At 40.3% G+C, this 27,340-nt stretch overlaps 1 protein-coding gene across 1 annotated transcript; it reads right to left on the bottom strand.

Moving 5' to 3' along the window:
- Positions 1 to 3,316: 3,316 nt before the first annotated feature.
- Positions 3,317 to 26,655, bottom strand: SLC25A24 (solute carrier family 25 member 24). Its single transcript, XM_036388144.2, has 10 exons — positions 26,373 to 26,655; positions 15,058 to 15,184; positions 14,509 to 14,596; positions 13,957 to 14,068; positions 11,240 to 11,398; positions 10,751 to 10,903; positions 9,545 to 9,652; positions 7,723 to 7,890; positions 6,511 to 6,661; positions 3,317 to 5,854 (listed from the first exon to the last, which is right to left on the bottom strand). Exons 1-10 carry the CDS (start codon positions 26,556 to 26,558, stop codon positions 5,676 to 5,678), a joined length of 1,431 nt encoding a protein of 476 aa, XP_036244037.1. The 5' UTR covers positions 26,559 to 26,655; the 3' UTR covers positions 3,317 to 5,675.
- Positions 26,656 to 27,340: the final 685 nt, after the last annotated feature.

The following is a 27,340-nucleotide window of genomic DNA, read 5'->3' as shown; positions in this document are numbered from 1 at the left end:
ATGAACAAGATCACTGTGGTGATGCATGAGACAGAATTTTATATCCTTCCTCATCACCACCAAAATTTGGTATTACATCTCAATCCTTACCTACCGAAACCTTTGCAAAATGTGTCCAGCTAGTGAGAAAAAAGAAGAAACAGTCTTGGGAAAAAAAAACTCTAAAAGCTCTTTCCTGTATACTGCAAGCAATCTTTGAGCTGACAGTAAAAACCTTCACATTTGAGATAGGTACAGAATGTGAATTGCTAGCTTTAGAATTTATTGTGCAAAGGTGACATTTTTTATATGCATCTATTTTCAGAAGGATGGCTTCAGAGCTACTGCCAGGATTGAGACAGTAATCTGTACTGCCAAGATTACCCAGAAATCCTATTTGTAAACCAAGTCCTATTAAAACACCCCAGCCTCTGAAGTTCTCCTTTAGACAGTTATTGCCCAGCCCCAACTGTTTGAAAGGTTGTTTACACTGGAAGGAATGACTGTGACAGATACAGACACACACTGAAGCAATTCAATGAAGCTAATTGGCCTGCAGTTATCAGAGAAGGCCGTAAAAGGAGCTAAGAGTGTGGGCTTCAAAATCCATGGAGCTGTTTTATGGTAACCTAGTAGGGTTAGATGGAGGAAACATACACAAATCACCCGTAAAAGTGGTACCAATGCAATGCTGGAAGAGGTAGAGGCTGCTGCGTCTACACAGCAAGCCAGATAAAGTTAAGGAATTTGTTTAATTAGGGAAAGCAAAATGGCCCATTACCAAACTGCAACTCAGGTGGTACGGAGGCATGGGGAGGGCTGCAGGGACATGCCATCACAGAGACCCACGCTGGGGCCAGCAGCAAATCAAGAGTTCCTTTCCAAGCTACAGATTCCATGGTTATGTGATAAAAACATGGCATAGCTGGGCTTATCCTGCACTGCTGTAAAAGTGCTTTTCCTCTGCTGTGAGGATAACTGCAGGGAATGAACTCCAGCGTTGAGCCTGACAGCCATGCCCTCAGAAAAGGGTGTTCCAACAGGACAGTAGATGGCACTGCTGGAATGCAGTCCGAGCTGCATTCCAGGATTCCTGCAAACAGCCCGGAGAGGGGCTCGTGAGGCTGGAGGAGGAGGGAGCCGTTCATACACAAGTCTGTTACACTTTAAACCCCAAGGCATTTGCTTTAGGGAAAGCACAAGTCCTTCTGTATCAGAGCCTCAGCAAGAGCTAAACTGCAGAGCCAGTATGCTAACAAAAGGCTTAGTTTCAAGTGGCAGGAGAACCCATCCAAAAGGTCATCTACTGTACTCCCACCTTGCAAGCCAAGGCTTTTACCCCCACCTACTTCTAGGGGATGAGCACTAGATACTCCAGTTCACATGAGCCATGGGGCAACAAACCATTCTGGGTTTTGGCATGAGTACCACTGACACATTATTTAGGAGACTTCTCAATCTCCTACTTTGAGCTTGCAGGGAAAAGCTCTGCAGTGACAGCAGTTTCAGGGCTCCAAGAATGTTCAAGTAAAAGGCCATTCTGGAAGCTGTTCCAGCTGCTGCACAAAGGAGATGCATAAACTTGGTGCAAAGAAGATAAGGTTTTATACATGTATGTACATAAATAGATGTAAATGCATATGTGTATACACACTATAGGTGTTTTCTAAAACTTATATAGTACATAACAGAATTCTTTGTTAGCCCTTTAGCAAAGCAGATGCAATGTGTAAGAGCTGAGGTGCACAGTACTCAAGCATTTATTTAGTTGCCAAAACACAGACAATTTTTACCCTGGACAAATATTGACAAAAAAGGCAATACTTCATCACATTTTCAGATACCAAGAGGGTTTAGAAGCTAGTCCTAAGTTACACACCAAGACTGTCAATATTCCCAAATCACTCTGTGTTAAATATCCAGTTCTTATCAATTATGTTCTCCACAAGGTACAGTTTAGGATCAGTATCTTGTTTTGAGTCCTAAAAGCCGTTCCCATAACAACTCTGACATCAGAAGGGGAAGCATTTAAAAACCACACTTCCTTGCACAGCAAATAGCCTGCAGGTTGAGACATTCTTGATATTTTAGTAATTTATACACAGCAGTACCACTTACTGCAACACACATCTTGCTGTACACCTTATCCAACTGCTTTAAAATCAGAAAGTCACAAAGAGAAAGCTGCCAATACATCCTGCCTGTACTAGCAAGTGCAGCCAGCTCAGAACTGAGAAGCAAGGCAGGAAAGGACAGAAGCCACCTCAGCCTGGGCCTATGAAGTCCAATTTGGGCACCAGGCAGGCTCACACCAGTCTCACCTGGGAGTGCTGGGCACCAGGCCCTCTTCAGCAGGAGGGAAATAAAGGTGCCAAGGAGCTTTCAGCACACAGAGTTCACCCTTCCACGAGCAGGTGTGCCAGGAGGCTTGGGACACTGTAAGGAATGCCCCTGCTGCAGCAGGCATACCCTGCCAGGAAGCCCACCACAATCAAAAGGGAAAGACACACACTGGCAGTGCTATTTTAGATTTCATGCCATTTCTGCAGTGTTTTCTAGTGTTAATGATACTGGATAGCTGTCACACTCCACATACATCTTGAAGGGAATTCCCTTTCCCTTCTGGGCTCTTCTTGCTGAGCACTTGCAATAAAAAGCATTCTTGCCTCAAGTCAAATTGAAGATCAAATTATTCACTTAGTCAGGAATCACAGACTGTGCATCCACCTCTTCCGTTACTTAAAAGAAAACTTCTAAATTTTATGTTACAAGAACTGTATTTGCAGCAGAGACAAGAAAAGGTTCCCCTAATTTGTTTACAATTATCTTTAACATTTGAAGGATTGGTGTGAAAACCTCAAAAGGAGTTGTCAAAGCTGGCAACTAACAAGCGTTTAGCAGCATAGCCATACTACACATGCAGAGTAAATTAAGTCAATTACCTTGAAAAGATTTTATATTGATCCTTTGACTAACAAGTAAGATTAACAACAAAGCAAGATCAGCAGTAATACAAGCAAGTTTGTCCCTGATTATAAAGAGTTCTGTCACTCAAGGTACACAGAAGCAAATTATTGGTTAATACTGTTCAATGAACAGCAAAAATATTCAACATGTGGTCTTCCATTAAGCAATGAGACAGTGGTAAACTGGATGGAAATTGACTTATCTCTAACTGTTTTCAAGGATCAATGTAATAGCAAAGCATAGTCTAGTCTGAAATCTACTTTTAGATCAATTGCCTCCATTTTTTACATTGAGTATTATGCATGTAATGCAATAAAGAAGTGTCATCTATCAGACCTTGAAAAAAACACATCAGCACACTCCAGCCAGATAAGGAAACAAAGATTTATTAGAAACTGGTAGTTTTATGGAGCTAGAAAGGTAAACATACATTTAAGAGACAAAGAATACACAATTGACCACACAATTGAGTCATCATCAAGGCACGTAATGAAAAATCAAATCTGAAACAGCTCATATTTTCAACATTTGAAAAGGTCACCATGATTTTAATACTCATAATGGCACTTGCATACTATAAACAAAATGGAACAAGTCTGGAAGATAGAAATGCTAAAGTCATCTTTACATCACACACACAATACATTTGCTCATTGGTCACAGTCAGACAAAATTACCAGCAACTGATCTCACAAATCCCACAAAGGTACAAAGATATTGGCAAAACCAAGGAAAACTCTGATCAGAAAGGCATTATACATATAAATGACTTGGATAGAATTACTTTTTTTTTTCTAAAGTGCAAAGTCCAACATTTCCCTAAAGGGAAGGCCAAAATACAGCTAGAGCTGCCATTTTCTGAAATGTGATAAAAAATTCTATAATACAGATTTTTTATTGAATTGCTATGCATCAGTTTATGGAGAATAAACACCAGCCATGGAAGCACTGAACACAAATTTACATGTGATTGCTGTTTGAAAAATATGGCCCAAAGCATATGTAGACAAGGGAGATTCAGGCAGTTATTTTTGCTTGCTTATTTTTCTGCTTAAAAAAAACAACAAAACAAACAAAAAAAACCATGCACCCCTCATGCCCACCCAAAAAAAGAAAGAATTAAAAAGACCTTTAATGACCTTAACAGAATAAAGTTCTTCCTTCAGTAATCCAATTTCAGAAAGTGGTCTAAGAGCAGTTGCTTTTAGAAGGTCAAGGTAGGTATAATCTCGAATTTACTAAGATTAAGACACTACACATTACAGAAAGCAGAAAAAGCCTAACAAAAGAGTCTGGTAATAATTGTTAATCTATTTCAGTGCTCAGTCCTGAAGGCAACTGTGTGCCCCTCCACACACACCAAAAAAAAAAAAAAAAAAATAAAGGAAGTCACTTTGGAAGGACTTGTGTACATGGAAATGCCTAAAGTCCTGCATTGAGGAAGGGCTGCTTTGTTTTTTGAGGAGGAGCTGTTTCTCAAGCACTAGCAGGTCTGTATGCATGCTTTGCTTTGCATGCTACATTAATACATTAACACCAATCTGATGGGCACCTGAGGTCAGCACTGCCACTTGGTCACCTGGACAAAACACTTCAGTATTTTATTACCCCAATTTCACACCCACAGCCAACATGCACAGAAGACTGATCTCGCATGACAAAACTGTAAAAATCCTTTATGTAGTAATGCTAAAAGTACAGAGTGGATGTAGTACACTCTGGCTAAAAGTACAGAGTGGATGTAGCCCTCTGAACAAGGGAAAGAATGGAGAGTCCAAAATGACAAGCATTCCTGTTCCCCGAGCTATGAACAGCTCTGCCATTGGCTGTACTAGAATTACAACCAGCTTCATACTGGATCCTCCATCCTGTTTTTAAATAGCAACTTGCACTTGTATGGAATGGATCTAACATCCAAGCTTTTTCTGTTCCTTTATATTAAGATCCTATAAACATGCAGCTGTAACCCAAATTATGCCATAGTTAATGGTGCTGAGGTTTACAAGTGCCATGAAAAGCAGGTCCAGTGAAGCAAGTTATCAAAATTGCTGATTGTATTACAAAATTACCGTGTAAATCCATTTGAGGTATTCCAATACTGCAGAACAGCAGTTTCTCAAGCTCTTTAAATGATGAAAAATAAAAAAGGTTCGCCTGAAGACAAAGGTGATGGGCTACATTTTAATGTGTTATTCCATCATTGTGTGTATCCAAGATGCTATTTCTTATGAACTTAACATTCAGTCTTCAAAAATAACAAAAGTGCTCACTTCTAGCCATGCAAAATGTCGCCTGTGAATTGCTTGAGTGTAGGCAGCATGACAAAACACAAAGTCACTTTCATGTATTCAGTATCAAGGCAGTATAAACTTCTCCTACCTTTGGTTTCATCCAAGACAAATACACGTTTAGAAAGGACAAATTTAGAAAACCCCAAAGAGTAAAATATGCATGATTTCCTAAATATAAGAACATACTGCTGATTTAAAGACAGTTTCTTGATTGTTTTTTTTTCAACTCAGTGACATTTTAAAGTGCAATATATGTATCTGTTTAAAAATGGTGAACTACAATTTAAGAACATTTCTTCCCACTTGAGGACAAATGTGGAAGTCGCAGCATCTCTCTATAAAGATCTGTCTCTAATTGTGAGAGCAGATTACTTGAGAAAACATTATTGTTTTGGTGTTTCCAACAGCATTAGAAGCATCTCACCTTTTTCCTTCATTTCATGCTATTCCCAAATTCTGTTTCATTTTTTCATATACAACATAGCTGATGCTGACAGCTGGAAGCACTTTCATAAAATTAGGGGCTATGCCCCTATAAAGTCCTCGGAGTCCCTCTGTAGCAACAATTCTTTGAAAGAGACCAACCATGCTTAGCTGTGGAGCTCCTTCCACTGAGGCTAGAACAAAAAGATAATGTGTTATAAAACAGTTCCAGTAATATTAAAAATCTTGAGCAAGTCTCAAACACCTGGATCATGAGCCCACTATCTCAGGTCCACTTGAAAAGAGATATTTTAATCCCAGACATTTGGGAGATATCCATGTGTCTAAATTCCAGTGGAAAGCATTATCCACCTATCTTCTTTTGGAAATCTAGGCGGCCATCCTTAAGTCTGCAGAAACCTACCAAACAAAAATCTCAACTATGAAACTATCCTAATGGAATTCCCTACAGAGCAAACATTGCTGTCTACCCTCTCAGGACAATTCAAGCCCTATCATTTAATCTCTAAAATTTAGAAAACATCATGAAGTTTAGAAGAGTCTTCCAGACTATAACAGGGGCTGTGTCTGCTAGTCTTGTATGGAATGTGGCTCTCAGAATATACAAAGCACCAGGGCTTGAAATGTTACTTTTTAAATTGAGTATAAAGGACAACAGTGTTGGGGGTAAGACGCAGAAGGGACCAACATTAAGAAGAATTTTCCAGATACATCCTTAGTTTTTCCATGTTGTTTTTTTTTTTTATTCCTATGTCTGTGCTAGAGCTATCCCACATGATACAAATTTTCATGTGACCCCACAGAAGCATTTTCAGGAAGGAGAACTGACCTTGAGCCTGCATGCGTGTTCTGATGAGAGCCAGAGGGTAACTGGCCAACTGCCCACACGTGCTGGACACGGTGCCACAGCCCAGCAGCACAAACACACCTGGGTTTGCAGAGCTTGATGCATAGTGCTCTAGCCATGTACTCTTCAAGAGCTGCCAAGGTAGAACATTAAACAGTAAGACAAGAGATGTGCATTCAAAAATGTAAACAAATGCTTCTTTATTCATAACAAATCCTAAGGGCTCAATCCTGAAAAGCACCAAATTCACGGGATCAATTTCACTACATGCTTGAAGTGCACACCTTAGCACACAGGGAAGGACTCAACCAGACTACAACAGTTCGTACCTAGAAGAGAAATCCTTAAAAGATCCAGCAGCAGGAAGGGGCCCATGCACCTGTAATACTTTGGGGAGAGGAGGTGGGAAACAACCCAGCACCCCACAGAGTGCAACAAAAGCTCACACATCTGTGCACATCACCCCATTCAGAAACAAGGATGGAAACTGTAGAAAAGGAATTCCATACAGTTTTGAAAATGTTTGTTCAAACACTTCTGATGATGACTAATGCAGTGTCAAAAAAAGATTTGTCTAGACTAGAAAAAAAATTAGTCTGTATGTCTGAGTTATTTAAGACACTTTGAAGCAACACATATTATCTAAGGTAGAAAAAAGACTTTCAGCATTGCTGGTGGGTGAAATAGGTGCCAGTTCCTCTGGAACTAGAAGGACAGCACTGTTTCAAGCTCCTCAGAAAAGCTGTGTCAGCCAGAAAGAATTCTGGTAACATGCAGAGATACAGAAGGAATTCAGGTTAATATAATCCACTCATAAACCTAACAACTGGCAAAAAAATCTGTAAACTATCATAATATGAATATCCTTTTAAAGGCATGTATTTCCCATAAAATGAGTATGTTCCAGTCTAACAAGGTTAAGTATGAAAGCTTGTGGTACTGCCAAGGTCTTATAATTCTCTCATAGCACATTTCCTGCTTGGTACTCTTGCATGGAAGGGCCCATCTGCCCAGGCACTCCTCAAGAGGAGCAAACAGAAACATTGAGGTCTAGTAACATCAGTGGAAAGTCTCATTTATCTTTTTAAAATTGAACCAGCTGTAATTGTACAATAATGCACACATTCTAAATATATTTAGGCTTTTTGTAAATTAATTAATGACAGCTACATGCATTCAGTGATCTAAACTCACCTCATAAACAGCAAGGTCAATGCCAGCATAAGGAATTATACCCAGAATATTAGGAATATAGCCTTTGTAGAAGGCCTTTGGACCTTCTCTTTTTAAAATCTTCTTAGCACAGTCAAACATCCCAGAATATTGCCCTGTTTTACCCACAGCCAATCTGGTCTTTAAAACCTAAAAGGAAAAAAATAGCAGTCTTAATTACATACCTATTAATTAATCTGTTTTAGATACACAGTATATCTCTGCTTATTGAATTCTCTAGAACTCCTCTGCACTTTGATGCTGCAAATCCCTTTTGATTACTGGTAAAGCATTGTTAGCAGCAGGCTTCTTCAAGTTCTGTCCTCAGTGCAGAGCACCATACATTAATATACACTAGCTTACAAATTCTTAGCCTTTTAAAATTGCATTTTAGCTTTATTTTCTTGATTAAAACAGGCAGTTATTTGATCAGCTTGAAGGCAACAGTGTAGGCAATATTCAATAGAAGTATTAGCTAAGGCTCAAGTGAGAGTACTAACATACTAGCAGATGATACTTCTGATCTGGGAACACTAAAGCCTATTAAGAAAATAATATTTCAAAAAGTATGGCACTTAGAGAGGTAGTTGAGGAATACAAGGAATAATTGTGTCTCACCACTGAAACCCAGCACCTGATTAATAATGCAAGCAGCAAGTCTGTACTGCATCTTAGGACAAAGAAATTAGTAACAGCATCCAGAAGAAACCACAGAGGAAGTTTCCTGATCAACAATTTGGTCTACTTTAAAGCCTCATAAGATTGTATCTCCCTCAGGAATTTCCCGGCACTTGGCTTTTCCCTCTTATTTAGAAACATCCTAAAAACACTTCTAGGACAGTACCATATCTTTGTGAGGAAGACCAGAAGATATTGTAGAACAGTCCCCTTGTCTCCCCTGATCAGTGTAATCCAGACAATCTACATCATGTTTCAGTTCTTCCCTAACTTAACCCATCTCTGTACTCAGCTCAGCTGGAATTTGCCCTCTGGAACAGCAAGGATGCTCTTTAAAGAGATCATTATTACTTCAGCAATGACAACAGTTCCATTCCTACTGAAATCCCCACCCCTGAAAAGGCTATTTAGGTTACATTTGCCATTTCTACCGAACTTGATGTTGGTATTGGTTTAGTCCCAGCCCCAACATCTATTCCAACAAGGATCTGCACAAGTGATAAACCTTGTGGAGAACCAGCAGTAAAGAAAATACATGCTGTTTCTGTGAAATGGTGTGTTACAGTTACACTGGAGCAGTTAATATCTTTACACTAGTTAAATTGCAGTGTGCAGTACCACCTACAGGTATGTCCTACAGGGGAAAGAGGAGCCAATCCACCCAGCCTGAGCTGTAGCTGTTACATCCTTCTCCCACACTGTTCTCCTTATCAGACACAGCTTCCCATCATAACACAACAGAACTTCAGATCTCTCCAGACAGCACTACTCCTTGCTTACATATAGCTGGAAAAGGATTTATGCCAAATTTACAAAATGCTTGAATACATACTGAATTTTAAATGCTCTTGGATGATCTTTTTTCCTTCACTAGGTTTTATTTAAATATTGTTTAAAAAAATACTATACAGCAAAATATTACAAGAATCAGTTAGAACTTAGTATAATCTAAAATGCCTAGCACTGAAAGTCTGAAAGGAAGTCCAAAGTAAAAAATTAGGGTACCAGTCTAGAGTGGAATTTTTACAATATTTCCAAGAGCAAAATGGGGTTTACTTAGGAAACAAACCAAACATTTTGCAGGCTCCAATGGAAGCAGATTCTCGTACCTCCATGGGACACTTACCTCCATGGGATAAATAGAAGTTTGTGCTGTTGCTCCAGCTAAAGAACCAGATACAAATCTTTCAACAGTGCCTAACTTGCCATCATCCCTCGTGAGTATCTTCTTATACTGCATAGTTGAAACACAAATACACATGTTTTTTTAGGAGTGGTAAGAGTTATTATAAAAGGCAAGAATATAGTACAAAATGTCTTTTCAAGCTGTTCTTAGTTTTTCATGCATTTACAGTCGTATTTGCTAACCCAAAAAGATTCTCCAGAGCACAATAAAAAACATTCAAGCCTGCAAGAATTCTTAGATTAAATACCTCAGTCACCCACAGTACCATCAGGTATTCTGCAAACAGCCAAATCAAGGGTACCTACACTAAGAACTCCAGAAAACAGAGAGGAACCAAATTCCCTAGCAGATCTAGATCCTACCAATCAAAGAATGAAAGATTTCACAGAAGTACATATTCAATTTCACAGAAGCACTTTGAGCACTGTACATACTGTGTCATTCCATGAGTAAAGAATAATGTGCCCAAACTTACTATGTGGCACCAAATCTGCTGTTCAGTCTTGCAACATCCCCAGATTTATTAGATATTTTGTTGTTTTTATCTCCTCTTTGTACAGAGATGTGCAGTGTGCCCATTTCATCTTACTTGAGGCACCAGCATGCCTCACAGAGCAAAAATAAATCTCATTTAAATATACCAGAATGGGAGTTCATTTTCCAAAGGAGGATTAGGCCTTAACATGATGCTTAAAGCTGATTCAGAGGTAAATATAACTCTGAAATCCAGGATGAGGACATCATACATAGCACTGTGATATTTGACTTTAAATGAACCCCCTGAAAGTTCAGCTAGCATAATGTGCCAAGTTTTTGCCTGCTGTCACTTTGCAGTAATAATCAAGATATTAATGCAGTACTCCACACAAGGCCATGCAGAATCAGGGACAGTTTAAAACATGTAACAGCTCTAATTCATTCGCACTGCTTATAATACAACAGTAAAATCTGCCTAACAGTAAGTATTCTATAGACTATTTTAAATCTGAAAGTCACTTAAATTTCTATGACAAAATCCCTAACAAGGGGACAAGTTGGGGACAAGATGACAACAGTCCTATATAATACAACAGTGCCAATAATGAACAGTGAGAGTGATTTAGGACTTTATTTGGCATTATTTGCATTACTGATTAATCATCCTACCTGTTCATAAGCCCAGAACTTAATAGCAGTTTCAGGAGCTATTTTCACAACATTTACACCATTTCCCCTCCAAAGGGATCGGACACCACCTTCTTTCAACATTTGCTTAAAACCGCTGGCTATATTCATTTTGTTTGACTTTGAACCATGAACCTAAAAAAAAACAAAAGCAAAGTCACAGTACAGAACATGGCTCTGATTAGATTATAAAACTCATATTAAATTGATTAAATATATCAACTAACAAAACCATATGCACTATTGAAAAAATCTAATTTTAGTAGCACAAGTACTGTAACATTGTGCTTACATTTTCCCCACATCTATAAAATACCATTTTTATGAACACAAAAAAAAGGAAATTGTCAAAACACAGCCAGACCTCTGCAATTTAAACACTGACCTTGGCTCCCCCATTTTTTGCCAACAGATCTCTAGAAACTGAAGTGACACACTGGACACCAAGAAATTGTTGAACATTGCACCTACCTGCATCATGACTTTGAGGCGATCTAAGGGTGCTGTGCCTGTTCGAGAGACAGCACCAGCCACTCCTCCTGCCAACAGCTGCTTCCACCACTGCCCACTCTTCTTCTCTTCCTCTGTGAACTCATCTGGAACAGTCAAACTATCTCCTATATCCAATACCTTTATGAATCCAAAGTAAAGATGTGCAAATAACTATCTCGTTCCATCACTTCAGTTTTATCCACAGTTCTAACTCCAAATGAATATACTACCTAAGAATGTGCAAATAAAGGGCTAGTTACAAATAAATATCTCTAATTTACATTCTATAATTAACTTGCTATGCATTGCTATTTGATGAAAAGCAACTTTAAGTGACTTCTACATAGATATTGAGCAATAACACAACAGACCCACCATTTCAAAGACTGCACCATCATCATTAAAAATTACCACAAATTTCCTCCTTGAGTATGGCCCAAGCAAAGACATTCTGTCATGATCAGCAGTCCTTTAAAGTCAGCACTAAAGCTCAAATGCTTATATGTTGCAGCTAACCTTTCACCAGACAGTCTTGTGGGATTACTTTGGTAATCTCTTAAGGTTGCTAACAGGAGATTTCTCTCACGGTCATTTATTCACACATGTGGGATGTCTCCTTCTCCCAGACTCCCCAGCATTTTAAAGTTGGGTTTTAACAGCTGATATATCAGAATATTCTATTTCCAGTGACTGCTGTGTATTATCCTACCAAATGAATAGTTTGACAGATGCCTTACAGATTCTCTTATCATCAGTTATACTCAAAGACACATTTAATTACTTTTTTAGTTGTAAGAGTTTGACATTTCACTAAGGGGGGCACATTTTATTGCCATTGGATTTGATCAAAGAACAACATTAATACAGGTTTTAATGATAAAAAAACTAAGACATAACACTGTGAAATCTCACATGTCACTTTTGCTCCTAAGTGTAACCTATAATCATTATACATGAGAAAAAGTACACTGTAGATAATGCAAATCTGCTATGAATTTATAAAAATAACAAAATTGTATTAACAACTGATAAGTACTGACCAGAAAGTGTGTTAACTGATAAGCCTGTGAACTACCATTGATTTTAACTGTAGACATTATATCCCTAATTTATGCTGCATTCTCTCTCTGTCAGTAGATAGAATACTGTCCTGGTCATTTGGGACAAAAACTGCAGAATGCAGAGTGTAAATATAGCCACTGAACAAAAAGGATAAGCACCACCTATTCTGGATATTGAACACAGAAGAGATTAATTGGAAAATCCTTTCATCTTCCTTGCATTTGAGGTTTCAAAGTTAGTCATCAGCTGCTCAACTACGGAAACGTCAAAAGATCAATCAAAACTCTCAAAACATAAATTCAGTGTCCTAAGATATATTATGCATATCTACCAGGGTTTAAACCTTGTGTGTACTGAGACCTAAACACAACTAAGGGAAAAAAAAAGATAAATTTGAGGGTGTTTATAAGGAAAGGCCACAGCTACCATTATAATTCTATGCCGATGCAGCTATATCTGCTTGGAAGGGTCTGACAGCAATTATAGAATAAAAACAGAATTGTAAGAGCTGTCTGTAAATGCCAGCCAGGCTGGGAGGTTTCACATCTGCTCTTATCTCAAAGACCAGCTGTGTTGCTGGATTTTGCCTGCTGTGATAACTGGGTCATCAGCTGACTGCGACACCAGGATCACAGGAGACTCCCTCAGTTGTTTCTTGGGGGCAACTAGTGACATCCCATAATAAAAACCAAAAATACAGATCTTATGTGTAATAATAGTAAGGAGCATTCTATGAAAGCAGAGGTTTTTTCCACTAAGCAAGCTGGGGCCAGGACTATTTGATGTCATGGCAGTGCTTCAAGTGCTCTCTTCAGCAAACAGGGAGCTAACTGCCTTTTGGCAAGCATTCCTCAGCTGAGGTTGTACTGTGTCAAACACTCAAAGCTCTCAGATCTCATAAAATGTTTTTTATTATGGAAATGCTGACTAACCCCTGGAGATATAAATGGTCTCACTATATTCAAAGGCATCCAACCTTGCTTTATTTCCTCCAATAATCTACAGGAAGGATATTTCGCAAACAGGATTACTGTTGGTTTACTTACTTTATTATTGTTCTTAAAAATCAGTCACTGAGGTGTTAACAGCTCCATGCAGTAAAAACTTAAATTTCTCTGCACAGTGGATAACCTATTGCTGCATATTCTGTATGCTTAAATTAAATTCTTTGGCACAAAAGAGCACAATGTGCACAGAAAATCACCAGTCAAGACACCACTGATTTTATGATAATGATACTATATAATGCAAATACTAATTTCAACATAAGAAACAGTTAAAATGTCTATGTAAGTGGTTTCAACAAATCAAATTGTATTGTAATGTGTAAAGAATAATATTTAATATTGTGGTTATTATTTGTCTGTGAAATATCGCCAAAAGAGGAAAATTATTCTGTCCTAAGAATTACTGACAATTATTTGCAAAGTTGATATGATGATGTTCTTTCAGAAGGAATTTATCTGACACAATCCTGCTTGTGAATGGGAGAGCACGAAGTGAAAAGGAAAACCAAACAATACAGATATGCTTGAAACATAACAAGTGTGAAGCTGTTATACTCAATATCACAAATTAACACATCAGAGATGAACTTAAGAGCTGCACTAGGTTAAAAGGGAAGTTGAACTTACAGTGGAATGTTTCCAATATCGAATTATTTCTTCAATGTCTGTAGCTGGATTAAACATAAAATGATCTCGCCACTCATTCCAGTCTACTGTCATTGTCCCATCAGCATCAATACTGAAAAGAAATTGAACAAAACTATATAAGGAAATAGTAATGGTGGGGTTTTGTTCTGGTTTTTTTGCTCTTTCTTCCCCCTCCACCCCCTTTTTTAACTTGGGCTATCACATCAATAACAACTGTAAATTCCAAACTGACTGTAAATTCCATATAGTGACTTCAAGGCTGAATCTGCCGTGGCCTTTCAAAACTATGCTTCTCTTATCCAAGTGCATCGGTCCCATTCCATTTAAAAACATAATACAGTGCTTCTTTCTATCAACAACCTTTCCAGAGAAATAAATTAACATTCTCCTCCCAGAACCAGATGCTCCAATAGTAACTAGCAACACCTTTCAAAGTCATAATCCCATTTATCCCCCTCTCTGAAATAGAAAAATATAGAAATTAACAATACAAGGAAGATTAGGCTGCCTCAAAAAATAATAATTCCTGACCTTTGCAGGATCTTCTCTGCCTGTTTTTCTGAAATGTTTATACCCAATATCTTGAGGGACTGGACAACTTCTGAGGCTTCAATTTTTCCTTGAAACATTAAAATAAAGATGATACATATTTAAAATGTGGATCTTAGCACCTTGGAGCCCATTGCAACAGCTAAGTAATTGCAAAGATGATGTAAAAATCAGCTTAGCACAGATGATGTGCTTTGACTGTCTACTACAAGGACGAAACAAATAGGATGCAAATATACAGTTAGGTAAAAACTGGTTTATCTTTAATAGCTAGAAATAGTCAGAAATTTCCTCACAGTTTCTCCATCTGGGGAATAAGGAGCCCCAGTTCAGTGTACTTGGAGAAAATAGAAAGAATAAAGATTAATTTTTTTTTTCTTTAATCTATAGCAAACTTTAATTATGATCACGTTAAGGAAAAGAAGGATTCATATTCACAACTTTTTTCCAGTCAGACAAATATAAGTTACACTACTTTTAATGCAGTTTCTTCAGACAATGTTTGAACAAATAAAATAAATCAAGGTATACCATCATTGTTTTTGTCCAGGCTCTTGAATGCCAGTTTCATCTTTTTCTCATGTTCTTTAAGGTACTGCATAAATTCTTCAAAATCCAGCTGTCCATCCTGGTTAGTATCCCCAGCTTTAAAAATTTTCTGTTGAGAGAAAAATTAATATTTTATTTGTCCAAATTACAGCAGGTCACAAAGCATCATTTCATTTTCAGAATTTAACACAGTCAATATTTGCATAGGGAGAGAAAACACTTGGCAGCAAATATAAATTTAAGGAAGCATTACTTATTATTTTACATAACTTTTCTGTGCAGAAATTTTAAGGTTTCTTACAAGCACTGGCAAGTTATACCCACAGGTATCAAATAATTTGTGGAGGAAGAGGTGGGAGGCATGAGAAAAACCTGAGAGAGAACAAGTTTAAGCCTGTGAGTTTCCTGTACATGAAATCTGTCAGTAAAATAAGTAGAAGATTGACTATCATCTTAATAAAGTGGTCTATTAATTATGAATTATAAAGATAAAAAATACAAACAGTAATTAACCCTTTAAATGCTGACCAAAAACGTACAACGATCTTGCCCCACTGGCACGTGCAGCCCTCAGCGTTTGAGAGAACACGGCTTTCTGCTTCCAACTGAAGCCCTGACTACAATTTTAAACAAACACAAACACACTTATCTTCCTTTCTTGCATGTGCTTCCTAGGAACTGTCCTGCAGATAGAAACACTTCATGTTAAATTAACTATGCATTGAATGCGTGGTATGCAATTGCCAGGACTGCAGGAAACAAGTCTCAAACACAGCCCTGGCAGACACTTCCCCACCAACAAAGGGCCAGGAAACTTCACCATCTCCATGTTTGAAAACTTACTTGTTAGAGAAGGGCAATTATAGCAGCCCTGCAAGCAGCAGCCTGTGATTGCTGAGGCTTGTGCTCATGGCAAACCCAGGGAAGCTCTGCAGGGTTTAGGAGTTGGGCTTTACTCCCCAGCAAGGGCAGCTCTGGGCATGGAGAGCCAAGGCCACCGCAGGGCCATGGCCGCTGCCATCACTCCTCATGCTGCCACAGCACTGCTCTCTCCTCAGGCAGGATGTGCAGGGAAACCAGCCCAGAGCCCTGCTCCAGAACACAAGAGTTAAGGGAAAATTATGTCTTATGTCTTATCCCCTCCTTTGGACACTGGTCCCTGTGGGTTCCCTCAACGTGCAAAATCCTAGGGGGAGCACTCAGTAGCAGACAGGAGACCAAGGTGACAGCGCCATCTCCTCACTAACTGCAGCTTCACTGCGCTGCAGCTTACGTGCAGCACAGACGTAAAAGCAGCAAAACTGAACAGCCTTGCTCAGCTTCAGTCCTGTGCACATCACAGAAGGCCAAGAATGGAGCAGCAGAGCACTGGGCTTTTATGCACAGTGAAGGGAATTCCAAAAATCCAGCACAGTCAGCTGCGTGTGCTCCTGCTTCTTGAAAAACTCACCAGTGCCCTTCTTTTCTGCAGCTGAAATTCTTCCAGGTTTCAAGCACCAAAAATTCCTCCTCTTATCTTCTATTCAACAGACTGCCTTGTGCAACTGTAGTTTCTGAATAAAGTAACCCTCCACAAGATTTGAATAGCTGTTCTAATCTGCAAAATCTGGTTCTAATTCTGTTTATTCCTCTTTAATTAGTAGAGGTACTCAAAAGACCAAAGTCCAACAAGTTCTAGGCTACAGAAACTAAGCACTAAGGAAGCAGAAAACTGGTGTATTTGTTGCAGGAGTCTGAAAAAGACTGAAAGCATCTATAAACATTTATGTTGCCTCCTTCATCTTCCCTATCATTCCACAAAAAGTAATGTACTTCAAAGTTTCATCTCAAAAAATCAAGAATTATAAAATGATCAAGGATTTCTCAACAAAATGGAGCAAACTGATGTGGTATGCCAGTGAAATGAGCAACTTATTTACCTTCCATAATACAGCAAGTTGTGCACAATAAAAATCAAGTCAAGATACCACGTATTCAGATAACTGTGATTTGGTATCACCTTTGAAAAACAGTGTTCTTATTACAGTCATATGTCCAGCTTGATTGTAATTTCTATTAATAACCTGTCAACACAGATAGACATAGTCATCAATTCAGTTCCATGCCTCTGTCAATAGGGTTAGAACTGTTCAGAATTTCCCATCACAAAAAAAAGTTAGTTTACATTTACAGATATTTATGGATACAGTCCTGACCACAACCTTCTAACAAGAAATTAAGAAAGGCTAGTAGATTAATCATTCAAAAAAAAAAAAAAATCCAAACAAAAAACCAACCAAACCCCACCATTAAAAATTACTCTAGTCTGAAGAGTCCCTTCTCAAAGACACTCAGTCTCAAGGAATCTTTTACTCCACTCATGGCACCTGCAGGCTCCAAGTGTCCTGCTGGGTTCCCACACCTTCCTGAGAAGAGGTGACTTATGTGACACGTGTAATCACTTTGTGAGAGTTCTACTCCACACCAACTGTTCCTGTTCCCTGCTGCTTCCTGAACTACACAAACCAAAATGCAGAACAAGGAAAGTGGTTTTCGGTCTCACATATCTGTGAGGATAAAACTTGAACTAAATTATAATTATAATAAAACCTCCACTGCTGAGGATAATGTGAGCTAAAGAAAACAGGAACTCCTATTAGTTTAGAGAGCTGGTATTTTCTGTATATGAAGGGGGACACCTTTCAGTTCATCTGTCAAAGAAGTGGATTCCATATTGCAAACAATGACAAAATAGTAAGCACAAACATACTCTCCATTTCCTACTTTTGTTTTGACAGTTATTTTCCAGACTTCAAGTCAGTCTCAGCCACTCTCAGTGAAGCAGAACAGAAATGACAGGGAACAAAAACATATGGCACATGTGTTTTTCTCTCAGTACAAATCTAAAAGCTCATGCAAACAAAAGCCTCTTGCTGTCTGTAAGGTGAACTAATTATGTGGGTGTTAAAGTTTCAGATTAAAATCAGTAATTTGCAAGTTTGTGGAACTAACAGGAACACCGAAAGAAGCTCGCCTTCTACTTGGCAGGCAGAAACTTCCTCCTGGGGATTCCATGCTCCACTGGCATAGCCAGCAGGAAGACACCTCTGGATTCTGTGGGGAGCCTGGCACACTAAGACCTTGGTACAAACTGCCCCTTCACAGCATCAAATAGTAATTCAAGTTGGAAGAAACCTCTGGAGTCCATTGAACTCAACCCCAGCTGAAAGCATGTCTAATTAGATCTAATTAGATCAGGTTGTGTGGGACCACAGCCAGCTGAGTCTTGGACATCTTCAAGGAAGGAGATTCCACAGCCTCCACAAGCAAACTACTGCATCAGTCAATCACTCCCCACTTCAGTCCAACACTGATTCCAACTCTGCTCTTCTGCATTTAATATACCACCAGATTTTGTATCATTATAGCCACTCGTCACTCTCCCAGTGCCTGGGTCACCAGCTTCTCAGATGGAGGAGAACTAGATGCATTTTAAAATAGGCATGCTTACAATAGAGCAGGAACCAAGGTGCCAACACTCACCTCCAAGTCCTGGGAAACAATGTTTGGCATGCCTCCTACATAAAACCTGCCATTTCTTGTTACTGCCTTACTGTGGGATCACCTCACCTTTACAAAGGCTCAGATCCAAATGTTTATTTTTAAAGGTACACCATTTTTTTTCTCATTGTCTAGAAACTATAATCCCAAGCAGTAAGGATAATTCACTGGGTAAAATGATATGGTAACCACATAAAGAATTGTTAATTACTGACAGATATAGGAAGACAGTTTAGATGATGACATGAACTATAGCAATGTATACTTGCAGCCCAGAAAGACATCCTGGGCTGCAGAAAAAGAAGCATGACCAGCAGGTCAAGGGAACTTCCATCCCTCTACTCTGCCCTCATGAGACCCCACCTGGAGTACTGTATCCAACTCAGGGGTCCTCAGCACACAAAAGACACAGACCTGGTGCAGCAGGGCCTGAGGAGGCCCCATAGATGATCAGAGAGCAGGAGCACCTCTCCTGTGAGATGCCTATGAGGAAAGGCTGGAGTTTTTCAGACTGAGGATGAGAAGGCTCCAGGGAGACCTTACTGCAGCCTGTTGGTACTTGAAGGGGCTTATAAAAGACACAAACATTTTAGCAGGGCCTGTAGCAATAGGACAGGGAGTAATGGGTTTAAATGCAATGAGTGTTGATTTAGATTACATATAAGGAAGAAGTTTTTTATTATGAGGGTGGTAAAAAACTGGCACAGGCTGCCCAGAGCCTGGCAGATGCTCCACCCCTGGGAACATTTGAGGCGAGGCTGGGTGGGGTTCTGAGCAACCTGATACAGCAACCTTGCTATATTGCAGGGGAATTGGGCTACAACACGTTTAAAAGTCACAACCAATCCGAACCATGCTGTGATTCTGTGAGCTTTCTTTTTAATGCTACAGGCCTTCACAAAAACGGACAAAAGTGCTCCTGTGCTGACCTATTTGGTCATGACACTGTCACCTTTGTCATTCCTCCTTTTTTCTTTTCTTCATAATTCTACTATTTTTGTTCTTTTTCTGTTGCATATTTTGTTAGTACAGCTACTTTCCAAGTCCTGCACAACAAGGCCACGCCAACACAAGAGGCCACAAGCAGACTGAAACACTGAAGGTATTTTTTTTAAAATTCTCCATTATATAAATCATGTTGCAGTGTTGAATTCCTACTCCATCAGAAGACCTCTGTATTTGGTGTGGAAATGTAAGTCAGTCAGCAGGTCTGTTGAAAAAAAAAGAATTACAGACAGGCTTTATATACACATCAAAAACTCCCTACCTTTCTCTGTAAGTGTCCTGATGAATTATTAGATTGCTCTATGCCAAAGTTTTGAACTTTAACACATTCATGGTTACAAAGTAAAGACAATTAATGCAATACACTAATAATCTAGATGTTTTTATGTAGACTTCTCTTTTAAATTCACAGTCTGATTTTTACATTTTTTAGTATTTGTGTATTGTGCATGAGCCTTCACATTCTGTTTACAAAACTGAACTGTGCATAGAAGGTGGGGCTGCTGAGTACAAAGGATTACCAATCTATTCATTAGCTTGTTATTTCAGCTAATTAATATAATGTAAAGAATATTTAATAGGAAGTGATTCATCAGGAAGTTACTTGCTTCCTATCATGCTATCTACAAGACACAAGCATAAAACAGCACTTCAAGATACATTACTGGTGCAAGTAGCAATTATGTGTTCTGCAATCAGAAGCAGAGTTCCAAAGGACACAGATACAAATGCTGCATACAAAGAACTCCAGCACCACAGTAAGAACATCCTCATGTCTTTAGACATTCACACTTCATTTCACATTTGCTTTTAAAGCAAATTTCACTTATGCTTTTAAAATCAGAGTTACTATATATAAAACCATTCATGATACTGTTTTTTCCCCTTCTTCAATTCTTTTCCTCTTAAGTATTTTTTTTAGCCATTCACATAGTTCTGCAGTCTACAGTTTTAAGTTATTTATCTGTAATATTATTGGATGCCAAATTCAGTCCCAGCTGAAATATACACAGCACTTCTCTCTTTACTGGACACATAGGGACAACAGTCTTTTTCCTATTTATATCTGCTAAGAGTACACAAATTTATGCAGACTATGATAACCCAAAATCCCTAGCAAAGATTATTAAAGTCAGCCTTGTCAAACCACATCAGCTGGGAGATAAATCCAGCATAAAGGGACAGGGCCTGAGGATGTGTTCACACAACATTACAGCCCAGTGAGCCCCATAACACACAAACTAGACTGACACTTCATCTCCAGAAAACCAGCACAACACTGGGTAAAACTGGAATTTGCACTGCCTCTAAAGGCTCCCAATTTGTCCAAATTCAGCATTCATTTTTACTCTCTTGCCTCCCAAAGGATACTACCAACATATAAACAGTATCCAAGCTGCTACAGACAAACATTAGGAGCCCCCCACTCCAGCAAGCAGACTTGCATCCTTGACAGCAGCAGATGTTGCTATCAGCTGCAGAGCTTCCCCTTCCTGTTCCCTGTCCTAAGCACTGCTCTTCCCTGCAGCAGGACAGCACTGGCAGACATCTTCTCCCTGGTCCATTTCAGCTAACAGAATCTCTAGAAAACGAGACAAAAAAGGACAAGATGCAAGTGTGAGTACACGCTCCCAAAATGCCTCACAGAGGCTGCTCTTCAGGACCTGGATAAACTCTCTCAACTCATAGCTATGAATTAAATTTCAAGAATCTGAAACAGCATACATGGAAGATGCAAACTATTCCTCGAACTTTCTTTCAGCATTCTTTGCAAGTTACACTAGTATTTTTGACTTTGAGCATACTTGGTAGACTAAGTCTTCCCATTAAATAGGACAACTCTGCTACTGAGGCATCCCAGGCATAGTAATTTCAAAAGATTTAACAGTTTCTCTTGTTTGTTCACCTGGGACACACTGCTGTCTCAAGACAGGGATTTAGCAAAGCATTTCAACACAGTGGTTAAGAGAGGGCTCAGAGGTGAGGCTTCCCATATTTGGGAATTCTTGGCATTCTTGCACTTCGCAGCAACAGGAGGAAGAATTAATCATTCACTGTACCCTGTCGCTGTTGAAGAAAAAACCTATCAAGTTAGTATTAAAAAATAATTCATTTTATCTCCTTGGATGTCTAAAGTGTTATGAAAACAAATTTAAGATTCATCTTGCTCTTTCATATGGAGATTTGGAGACTACAGCAAGTATCAGTTAAAAGCTTCTGAAGCTGTATACATGGAAATGAAATAATGATTGACATGTTTGTTTACAATGGAAGCAAAGTAAATTGAATACATTCAATTTCCAATTTACTAACTGAACACATTACTGAAGATATTTGTGGTATTTCACAATTAAGTCCCCATAACCATCATAATCATCACATCTATTATGACCAGAAAAGGGAAGTTTAAAGGAACTAAATGGTTCCAGTTTTCAACAATCACATGACATGACATCTGTTTTGATAAAAAGTTGAAGATGCCAGACTACTCTAAATCTATAATACCAGGTTTTGGGCAAACTCTTAAGGTGAGAGAGAGCTTCAATTCATATAAAGAATGACACAGAGACAGGGAGGCACCGAAGCTTTTAGGACTGTGGGTCAGCATATCAGGTATGAAAAATTCTAAGCGTAGATACAGTGTGATACAAAATACCCATGTATCTTCCTTCAAGCTAGCAAAAGTAATCATTGTTTCCTCTGCTTCTAGCCAAGCAACAACATGTTTAAGGAGGCTTCAGTTACTTTGGTCTCCTACCCCTCTAATTTTACCACATAGGGGTAGTTACCAATATTAAAGTAAGTGCAAAAATCTTCATAAAGCAGTGGAGAAATATTTAAGGACACATTTAGCTCAGTCACTAAACAGGTGTGTGCTTTCTGGACTAAGAACTGCTAGGGAAAGCTCAGGCTCTGAAGGACTATCTAGGTGCAGGTTTTAGAGGCCAGAGAAAAGCGCAGAAGGAAACAATACACACCTGGGCCATTCTCAGCCATCCCCATGCTGAGACACAGCAGTGGAACATGGCACAGGGGCCTGCCTCACCTGGCAGAATGCTGACTTTCCTGTGGTTTAAATACAGAAACATACTTCAAGTGTTCTGAGTATTTTTAGACGTGATTGGACTCAAATTTTCAGAACCAGTCAATGACTCTAAATTGACCATTTAGATGGCCCCTGTTACAGGTGTGCATTACAACAGTCTGATTGTTGTGAATTTAGTCTCATTAGGCCCTCTCTCCACCACACAGGAGTCCCTTCACGCCGTTTCTCTATCCAAAAAAGCTTTAATGTGGCCAAAGGCTTATGTTCAAAATGTTGAGAGTTAGTCCAAATAAGATCATTAGGCTGGTTCCAGAATGTAGTTATTCATTTCAGTAACATCTTCCTACTCCTAGTCCAGAACTCAGTGTATAAATAGCACCTGAATTTCAATACATGGCTGTTCCTATCCCAAACTGAAGCTTGAAATATGGGGTTCACCTCCTACGGATTTACTGTAAGGACTGATTGCAGCAGAAGGAAAGGATGAACAAAAATAGTACTTCATCCAACCACTCACACCATTTATGGTGCTCCCGCCTACAAGACTCATGGCATTCTGAAGACACAGCATGAGATCATTTGTGATCTGATCCCAGCATCTACTTTGTGTCCCTGCTTATCAAAGTCACTGTACAGTAGCTGTGCATATTGCTTGTAGAGCAACATTTGATAGTTACCACCCTGAATTCCTCCTTCATAGACAATGACACATTATGTCAGGAATCTTTTGCAAAGTAACCCATTCCTGGCAGGTGATATCCTACAATATAAAACAGGAGTCACCCTGGCAGCCTCCAAGCAGCATACATTGCAGATTTCCCAGTCATTTACTTTTGTCTTTCAGATACTGCCAGAAGGCAGGTCAAGTAGAACAGTCAGGACATTCTGTCAGGTTGAGCTATGGGGGAAAAATGATTCTTCCTTAGAGGGAAGCAAGCCACCTCCAAAGCTCACCACACAGGTTCACAGCTGATGGAAGGTGCATACCTGCAGTCTATTACTCACATGGATAGTAGCTTTGTCACTTTTAAAAACATGCATATTCCTTCTAGAGAGGAACTGCACTTAAAGGAGCAAAACAGTACTAGTAGCACAAACACTATACTGTGAAGGTGGTACAACTTTGGATCAAACAACTGACTTTGCAGTGAAATACAGTCTCTTTTCCACAGGTTAGCCAGAAAGCAGCTGTGCAGCTCAGAAGGACAATGGTCAACACTCCCAAGTATATGGATTTCATCCTAAGTGTTGGAAGCCAGCCTTGCAAGAGATTTTTGAAAACCTAACATAGACCAGCATCAATATAATGAGGCTTGAGTCTCTGATGCACCCATGAGGCATCAAAACTAACTCTGCTCTAGGATATCCCAAGCTCTGTCCATGCCATGGTGCCACTATGCTGGCAGGGCTGAGCAGTTCATTAGAAAACACTTTGCCCATCATATAATATTTTTATGTCTCAATTCCTTACTCATTAGTTATTAGTAATTATAAGGCTACTTCTGCCTCTCCAAATGTGATAATTCAACATCTCACTTCATTAATAAAATACCCTTTTTACCAAGCAGTAAGAAAAATGAATTGAACATCACTTTAGAGCTTGAAGTGGGAGAAGGCAGCATTGAGCTGCAAGAAAGTAGAGGAAGCAGATTAGCCACAAAAAGGCAGGAAAGACGCAGAAGACAAGACTTACTGAGGCTCTCATATTACAAGAAGTCCAGTTATTAACAGGTACACAGCACTACTCTAGTGTCTGGTTCCAACTGTGCCCACCTTGGTTTAAAACACTGAGCACACAGAAGTTTCCCTGCACTCCAACAATTCTTCCACCCCTCCCAAATGAGAGGATGACTCATGGCTTATATTGTTTACTCGGTGTGTCTTTAGCAACTAAGGCAGCAGTTCCTGCTCTCTGTTACATCCAGGTATGTCTAGATTATGCCTATCTGTTTCATGGGTATCCCTTTCAGTTTATCCTGAAGCAACTGAGAATAATCTGACACCTACTCAGATGTGCACTATAAATGAAGATCACTGATTTTGAGAAAGAACTTGGAACTTCAATTCTAATTGCTCAAATATTCAGCAGCACACCAAGGCTTTCAGCGAATTATGTGGGAAGATCACCTTTGTTAAACACCAGAAAATTAGCTGGCCACCTGTTTCCCTGTTGTTCAATATAAGTAAAACCCCCAAATTGTTACAGTCAAACTGGTACAACAGGTTTACAACAATGTGTGTATAAATGTGTGACTGGAATTCACAGCTAGCATGCTCTGAACACTGACAACTCTCATGGATAACCAAAAAGGCCAACCTGTCCCTCCTTTAATGACAAAAACCTAAGAACACAAAAGGTGCCTATTGTAAAGATGATTCTGACCAGCAGGAACACTGAAGTGAAAGTGTGCTTTCATTTATACTCTTGAATAAACACCATTCAACTCAAGAGGCCTGTTGGATACGTTTCTCTTAAGTACAGGAGACAGAGAATTAAATAGAAGGAGGCAAAACAGAAACGAAATAACCAGACCACAGGGGAAACTGTCACACAATCAGCATAAGGTCACTGAATTATTGACCCAATACACCTTTTAACAATGGAGTTGAAATTTAAGTTCCTTTTCCTCCACCTCCTTCACAAAGTATGCAACAGTACAGGCACAGCAGTGGAATGCCATGGAATCATTCTTTAAACTGAAACAAGCAGAATTGTTACTATAGTAGCTTCCCCCACAGTTCTCACAGGTACCTGCTCAGCCTAAATAAACCTATGTATGTCTTGTCAGCACAGACTTGCCATACCACACAAACATTTGCACCCACGGAATTGTGTATTAAATGATTTTATATGCTGATCCCTGGGGATTCCTGAAAATAATTAGGAAAGAGAAGTTTCCATTCCAGGTAACAGGTCAAGCCTGCTATTGTAAGTCAGCATCACAATGGAATGCTTGATGATTTAAGTTTTACTGACTTCTGAGGTCACAACATTGATACAAGGGCCAAGGAATGTAATAGTCCAACCAATCACTGCAGGAGCCACACCACGAACTCTTCCACACTGTCGGTTTCATGGTTTGATGGCCACTGTTACAAGTGTGCATTTTCCAATAAAGGGCCTCGATATCTGACAACAGTCCATGTCAAGAAGAATAACTTCCATGTCTACGTGTTTAGCTTAAATAACTAGTTCTGAAATTGCAACCTACGGATATGCAGGTTTCCACTACCTGCTGCCCAAAGCAAACCCTAATTTACTCCGATCTAGGTTATGCATGGGTGGAGTAGCGGACAAAAGCTGTAAATTACCATCCTTTATCGTGCCGGAAGAGGAATGTGCTACCGAATATCACTGAACAAGAAGTCAAAGGATGTCAAAAGTCCACACATGATGAGTAAACCCACTTGGCAGAGGAACGGCCGACAGCTGTACGCGCTCGGGACCCTTCGCCTACAGCCCGGGGCGTGCCTGTACAACACGGCCCCTGGCGCTGGAACTGCGGCCCGGGGAAGGAAAACGCCAGGCCCGAGGCCGCTTCCATCAAGGAGCGGCCCCGGCCGCCGGACGCGGCTCCCGGGCGCGCTGCAGCCCCGGCCGGGCCGCGCCCCGTCCCCCGGGCAGAGCCAGAGCTGAGGGCGCGGCGGCCGGGCCCGCCTCGCCTCCCTTCCCAGGGCTCGGCAGCGGCTGCGGGCCCGCGCTTACCTCCTCCGCCTCCTTCCCCAGAGGGATGCCCATGGCCCGGAGGCCCGTCTGGAGCTCGGCAATGTCCACCCTCCCGTCTTCGTTGAGGTCCAGCTTTCGGAAGAGGTTGGCGTAGCGGGATTCGCCATCCCTGTTCCCGTCGCAGGCGGCCGCTGGCAGAAGGAAGCCTCGCAGGAGCTGGAACATGTCGGGGCCGTGCAGCGCGTACAGACGGACAGCGTCCCTCGACTCCCGCCGGCTGGGCGCGAACGAGACACCGCCCGCGATGCTGCCAGCGCTCGCAGCTGCCAGGGGAGGGGAGAGCAGGGAAGGGCCGGGCCCAAGCCCGCCCGGCGGCGAGGGGCGGAGAGAGGGCGGGAGCGGCGGGACTCGCTCCGCCCGTGCCGCCCGCCCTCCCTTAGCCCCGCCGCTGGGCGGGAAATGTGCGCTGAGGGAACGGGGGCGGCCCGCAGCCCCTCGGGCTCCTCACAGCGCTCCCGCCTGCGCTTACGCGCTTGTAGCAGCTCAACCAGAAAAATCCCACAAACGCCGCAAAACACCTAGTTTAGATACTTAGGCTCATTTTAGTCCCTTTGTAGTCTAGCGGTGGAGAGCTCAGTTGAAGGTGTATGAAGAACATCCCAGCCTAAGTGCAGTCTGAAAGAGCTTGGCTACTTGGCCTAACAGAATAAACACTAGAAGAGGAAACGTCTGGGGTTTTTTTTCTTCATAATGGCTTCATAAATAAATTAGTGGAGTTAATGGAAAAGTGCGCAGGTGGTCTAAGAGTAAGTGGATAGAAAATGTCACCAACAGTCTCTCTTTCCACAAGAGAGTTGCAGTGAAAAGGAATTTCAGCTGCCACTGAATTGAGCCTTGCTTTCCTGGTGCAGCCAACACACAGCCATTGAAAATGCATTTCAGCATTACAGCAGAAACTCTGTAACCTTGCTCACAGAGTAATTAATAAAGCTAATGTGCTACAGTGT

The sequence above is a fragment of the Molothrus ater genome, chromosome 9 (genome assembly GCF_012460135.2).
Source record: "Molothrus ater isolate BHLD 08-10-18 breed brown headed cowbird chromosome 9, BPBGC_Mater_1.1, whole genome shotgun sequence".
In the NCBI taxonomy this organism is placed as follows: Eukaryota; Metazoa; Chordata; class Aves; order Passeriformes; family Icteridae; genus Molothrus; species Molothrus ater.
The sequence above is the reverse complement of the archived record's forward strand: the minus strand, read 5'-3'. Positions and strand labels throughout refer to the sequence as shown.